This window comes from Humulus lupulus, chromosome 3, assembly GCF_963169125.1.
Source record: "Humulus lupulus chromosome 3, drHumLupu1.1, whole genome shotgun sequence".
Lineage (NCBI taxonomy): Eukaryota > Viridiplantae > Streptophyta > Magnoliopsida > Rosales > Cannabaceae > Humulus > Humulus lupulus.
The window spans coordinates 47,070,414-47,076,413 of record NC_084795.1 but is presented as its reverse complement, the minus strand read 5'-3'; the positions used below and the strand labels follow the sequence as shown (position 1 = coordinate 47,076,413).

Here is a 6,000-nt window from a genome sequence, read left to right as displayed (position 1 = left end):
GACCTTTAATCTATATGGTTGATTTATGTCAGAATTAAAGAATCATGACTAAGGAATACTAGACATGGAGAATTCCCAAATAAGTGTTATGCTTGTATCAAAATTTTTAGTGCATCTATACTTCTACCAAACAATAGTCAATATTCCAATTCCATCACGGTTTGGAAATATTACAACATAATTGATAAAAGCAAATATCATCTTTAAAGTTAAATATTACAAAATTTATATTAAGAACAGGAAGTCTAATTAGTTTAATTTAATAATTAATATTGAGTATGAAAAACCTTATCAATACAAATACCAAGATTGGACACAAGTCTGAAATGTATCTCAAAGAGTGCAAAAGTTAGCAAAGTTAGAGACTTAGGCTTTATTTATAGAGGAGGAAGAGTACAGCTTACAACAGATGTAACAAATCAAGAATTATGAAAATACAGTTGTTAAAACAGTTTAATGAAACAGTAAAAAAGGTTGTTAGCTAATCAACAACCTAAAATTAGCCTAAGTATTATTTTGCTTATCAGAGTACAATTATTTTTACTTTATCTATTTTCTTATCTTATCTCCAAACAAAATCTCCCAATATCCCAAACGAGTAGCTCCCTTTTGTTTGAAGCGATGTAGGTTGAGTGACCCACACGAGACACCTCTAAGAGAATTATTAAGGCCGAATAAAGGAGGGACAGCACCATTATGGAAATGTCCATGTCTATATATGGAAGATAGTGCGACTTTATATGTATAGAAATATTCTTTACTAATTCGGAAAGAGAGAAGGAAAAAGAGTGTAAACATGGTGGTAACAACGGCGAGCAAGGGTAGGGGTGGTGGTGGCGATGATGATGGTGAGAACGCTGATGATCACTACTTAAACTCGACGTTCGCCTCTCGATACGTACGAGAGCCAGTGCCCAAATGGAGGATGCCGGCGAAGACGATACCGAAGGATGCTGCGTACCAGTTCATAAACGACGAGCTCATGTTGGACGGTACTCCAAGGCTCAACTTGGCCTCGTTTGTCACCACTTGGATGGAGCCTGAGTGCGATCAACTCATCATGGCTTCCATTAACAAGAACTACGTTGACATGGACGAGTACCCTGTCACCACCGAAATCCAGGTGATCTTTTCTTCATATATATTTCAAATGTTTTTAAAATGGTCACTCAGATCGAGTTGCTTAAAAGATTGTAGTTGGTTACAGAGACATATCTTTAAAAATAAATAGATAAAACTGACTTTAATGATCCGATTGTTCCTAGCTAAGCTCGACCAAAGACGTCACTCAAATTAATCAAACTTTTTTAGTATATTACCCAAAGTATTAAATTAATTTATGTATATTCCTGTTGAAAATATATATGGTCTATGATTGATACTTAGGCTGAACAAGATCTTCAAAAAATTACTACTAATGTTTCTTTGTCATGTGTTTTCACAAGTATTGCTCTGTTTTTTTCTCTTCTGAGTTTATAAAATGAACTCCATATCATTATCATATAAAATGAACTCCATATCATTATCATATACGCATACAGCTTCTCATGAATAATTAGCTGACATGTAAAGCTAGAGAAGAGAGTAGAGTCTAGAGGCCCTTATTACATTCTCCAACTAAAGCAACTTCACTTGTATTAAAAAAGTGAATTCTGTTCATTCTTAATTTTAATTGTTGATCACCACTAACATGATTTGATCATGTACTTAGAATCGTTGTGTGAACATGATTGCCCATCTGTTCAATGCTCCTACGGGAGATCTGGAAGCTGCTGTTGGTGTGGGAACCGTCGGATCATCAGAGGCCATAATGCTGGCTGGTCTAGCTTTCAAGAGAAAATGGCAGCAAAGGAGGAAAGCAGAGGGAAAGCCCTTTGATAAGCCTAATATAGTCACTGGTGCCAATGTTCAGGTGATCTTAATTGTCAATCTCAACTAACTTTCTAAACTTGGTGTTGTTAGTAGCAAGAATTTAGTGAAATAGTCTTTAAATTTTATACTCTTTTAGAATGAATATCTATCTTTGCCTTTTGCTGATTGATTGAGGTGATGGGATAATCAATAGGTATGCTGGGAGAAGTTTGCAAGGTACTTTGAGGTTGAGCTCAAAGAAGTTAAACTAAGAGAGGGATACTATGTGATGGATCCTGAGAAGGCAGTTGAGATGGTGGATGAGAACACCATTTGTGTTGCAGCCATTCTTGGTTCCACACTGACTGGTGAGTTTGAGGATGTGAAGAAAGTCAATGACCTCCTTACTCAGAAGAACAAGGAGACAGGTTGGAACACCCCAATTCATGTAGATGCAGCCAGCGGTGGGTTCGTTGCGCCGTTCCTTTACCCGGAGATTGAGTGGGATTTCAGATTGCCTCTGGTGAAAAGCATCAACGTGAGTGGCCATAAGTATGGGCTTGTGTACGCTGGTATTGGATGGGTTGTGTGGAGGGATAAAGAGGACTTACCTGAAGAACTTATTTTCCATATCAATTACCTTGGATCTGATCAACCTACTTTCACCCTTAACTTCTCCAAAGGTACATTTTAAACTATTCTAGACATGCATTGAGCAGTTTAGTTTGACTATTGTATTTCATCACTAGGCTCCTCTAATAATTCTTTTTGGCAGGCTCCAGTCAAATAATTGCTCAGTATTATCAGTTCATCCGATTGGGATTTGAGGTATTTCCTTTTGCTGTCCAAGAAACATCAAATATTTAATTATGCAAAGCCTGATATTATAACTATGTGATTTTGAAAACACCACACACACATACATAGATGTAGTGTTTCTTTTTGTGGCTGATTTTCTTGTCCTGACACTAACAACATTGTTATTTGAAAAGGGTTACAAGAACATAATGCAAAACTGCATGTCAACTGCAAAAATACTACAAAACAGATTAGAGAAAACAGGGCACTTTGACATAGTCTCGAAAGACGTAGGGGTGCCCGTGGTGGCATTCTCTCTTAAAGACAGTAGCAAATACACAGTGTTCAGCATAGCAGACAGCTTGAGAAGGTACGGGTGGATCGTGCCAGCCTACACCATGCCGGCCGACGCGCAACACATCGCGGTTCTTCGGGTGGTGATTAGGGAGGACTTCAGCCGTAGCTTGGTCGAGAGACTCATCTCGGACATATTGAAAGTATTGAAGGATCTGGACGATCATCCCAGCACCAGTGCCACGCCGATCAATACTGACACTGTGACCAAGAAGACTGAGAGACAGATTGAAGAAGAAGTGGCCGGGCATTGGAAGCGTTTTGTCAGGGAAAGGAAAACTGGAGCTTGCTAATTAAGCTTCCTTTCTCATAGGAGAACACATCTCTGTCCTTTCCTATTGTGCTAAACCATTTGCAGTTTGTACTACTGTGTTTGATTAATTTTTAAAATGAAAACTAAGAACTGCTTGATTATTTGTGTGTTTGTATTATGGGACTTATGATTGGGTTTGCGTTAATAAATGATTTATTTGATATTTATATATTTATTAGAAAATAACAAATACTATAAATTATAGTGGAACTAAATGCACAAATATATTTTTCTTTCCTCTTTTCGTGAGTAAAAATAGGATAGCAAGCCAATTAACAATATCATACTAGGCAGAGATATCAAACAACAATCTAAAAGAAATTAACACAACTATTTTTATGGAAAACCCTCCAGAAGGTAAACCACACTAAAAATTTGATTCACTATGTATTTCAACAAATAATACCATCAAACAAAATTTGGAAGGGAAATTTGACTTTTTATGCTTAATATGGGGTTGTAATTCAAAAAAATGCTAGGCATTTTTATCATTACAAAATAATGTCAATTCATTTTAGGATACCCAAAATACCCCTCTCACAACTATCTCCTCTCTTCCCTCCTCCTCTCTTCCTTCTTCTTGTTTCTTCCTCACTCTCTTTCACTCACCTCACCTCACCTCACACCACCACTAAGAGCACCACAGTAGAACCCCATCGAGCAAGGGACCGCCACTAAGAAAGCCATTTGTAGAGGGGATCAAGACCAAAGTAAGGGTTGAGAAATCTTGGAGAAAAATTTCATGGGTAAGCAATTTTTTCTTAAATACTTGGATTAGTGATGTTTCCTTTAAACTTTTTGGGCATTTCGAATAGATCTGAGCAATATTTGCACAATTTTTTGGGTTTTTTCTGGTTTTTTATCGATCTACGTTTTCTGGGAATTTTCTGGGTTTGGGTTGTGCTCGATGGGTGCTCGATGCAGGCTCGACGGCACATCAATTTTTAGAGTTGCATGTTCTGCTCAATGGTTACTCGATACCTACTTGATGGGTGCTCGATGGTAATGTGCATTATCACTATTTCATGCATGCTCGATGGTTGCTCAATGCCTGCTCGATGCAGGCTCAATGCCACATCAATTTTAGGGTTGCATGTTCTGCTCGATGGTTACTCGATACCTACTCGATGGGTACTCGATGGTAATGTGCATTATCAATATTTCATGCATGCTCGATGGTTGCTCGATGCCTGCTCGATGCAGGCTCGATGGAACATCAATTTTTACGGTTGAATGTTGTGTTCGATGGTTACTCGATACCTAGTCGATGGGTACTCGATGGTAATGTGCATTCTCACTATTTCATGCATGCTCGATGGATGCTCGATGCCTGCTCGATGCAAGCTCGATGGCACATCATTTTTTACGTTGCATGTTGTGCTCGATGGTTACTCGATACCTACTCGATGCAAGCTCGATGGTAATGTGCATTCTCACTATTTCGTGCATGCTCGATGGAGGCTTGATGCCTGCTCGATGCAGGCTCGATGGTCATGTTTTTCAGCATCATTAAAATACCATTTCCTACCATCTGTTTTTCAGCTAATTGTATTTGTGTTTTTCTATTTCAGGTTCTACTGTTTACGTATTTGTTTCTTACAACGGTGTTTGGGAAACAGATGGTAGGAAATGGTATTTTAAGGATGCTGAAGGTGAAGTGATACCAGTAGAGAATGATGTCACTTACTTGCAACTACTTGACATACTGCACGAGACATTTCAGGTGGATAGAGAGGTGTATGAATTGAAACTCGAGGTGCCATATGTATGCGGCAACCAACCATTTGCACCGGTTCAATTGAGGGATGATCGTCAATTTCGTGTATTCTTAGGAATAAGCTTGAAAGAACGGGTAGTCTTATGTGTGACTCCAGTTAAGAAGAATGTCATATCAGATCCTTCTCCTAGTGTGAACAAAAAAGACACGACCAGTGTCGATCCATCTCCTACAGGTAGCAGTTACAAGCATCTTAGCGAGGTGGGCACTTTTGTTCCAGTTACTGATCCGATGGCTACTATTCAGCTTGATATACCACAAGGAGGTCCCACAGGTGTGCTTGAGGCATATGAGTACGATCCCTATGTGAATGATGATCCAGTTGGTAATTGCTTTGAAGATAATGATGATGGTTCCGAGGATGACTTGTATTATAGTGCAGATGTTTCAAATGATGAGTTAGACATTTCCCAAGCCCAAAAAGTAGAAGAAGAGTCAGGACTGCCTCTTGCACAGGCACACCTCCCAACTCAAGGACGTCGAGCACCTGCTCAAAGCAGTAATCAACCTGCTAGGACAAAAGATAACATTGGGTGGAGGGAGACAATTGTATCAAGAGCAGATCACACTAGATGGAGTGCCCCAATGTTTACAAAAGAAGATACTGAGGCATCTACTAAAACCCATTCCTCATCATCTGGTGGACCAATGGGAGAAATATATGTTGGGAAGACTTTTGAGGACAAGATTGATTTAAAAACCAAAGCTGCTCTATTTGCAATGAAGAATAACTTTGAGTATATGGTGAAAAAGTCTGGTACTGACGTGTGGTATATCACATGCAAAGATCCTGACTGTTGTTGGAGACTGAGAGGGAAAAAACTACCAATGTCCCCCATGTTTGAGATCACGGTATACAAGAGCGTACACACATGCTCACTAGAAGTGCGACAATAAGGTCATCTTC

At 39.0% G+C, this 6,000-nt stretch overlaps 1 protein-coding gene across 1 annotated transcript; it reads left to right on the top strand.

Annotated features, from left to right (window-relative positions):
* The first annotated feature begins 709 nt into the window (after positions 1-709).
* LOC133822634 (glutamate decarboxylase 5-like) lies at positions 710-3,483 on the top strand. Its single transcript, XM_062255035.1, has 5 exons — positions 710-1,123; positions 1,712-1,912; positions 2,066-2,534; positions 2,627-2,679; positions 2,844-3,483. The coding sequence occupies exons 1-5, from the start codon at positions 797-799 to the stop codon at positions 3,294-3,296; spliced, it is 1,503 nt and encodes a 500-aa protein (XP_062111019.1). The 5' UTR covers positions 710-796; the 3' UTR covers positions 3,297-3,483.
* The last annotated feature ends 2,517 nt before the right edge of the window (positions 3,484-6,000 follow it).

Excerpts from the sequence above, each read along its gene's own strand:
- LOC133822634 (XM_062255035.1), top strand. The coding sequence starts at position 797 with ATGGTGGTAACAACGGCGAGCAAGGGTAGGGGTGGTGGTGGCGATGAT. Across the intron at positions 1,124-1,711 it reads CTGTCACCACCGAAATCCAG|AATCGTTGTGTGAACATGAT; the intron begins GTGATCTTTTCT and ends TCATGTACTTAG. Across the intron at positions 2,680-2,843 it reads TCATCCGATTGGGATTTGAG|GGTTACAAGAACATAATGCA; the intron begins GTATTTCCTTTT and ends TTATTTGAAAAG.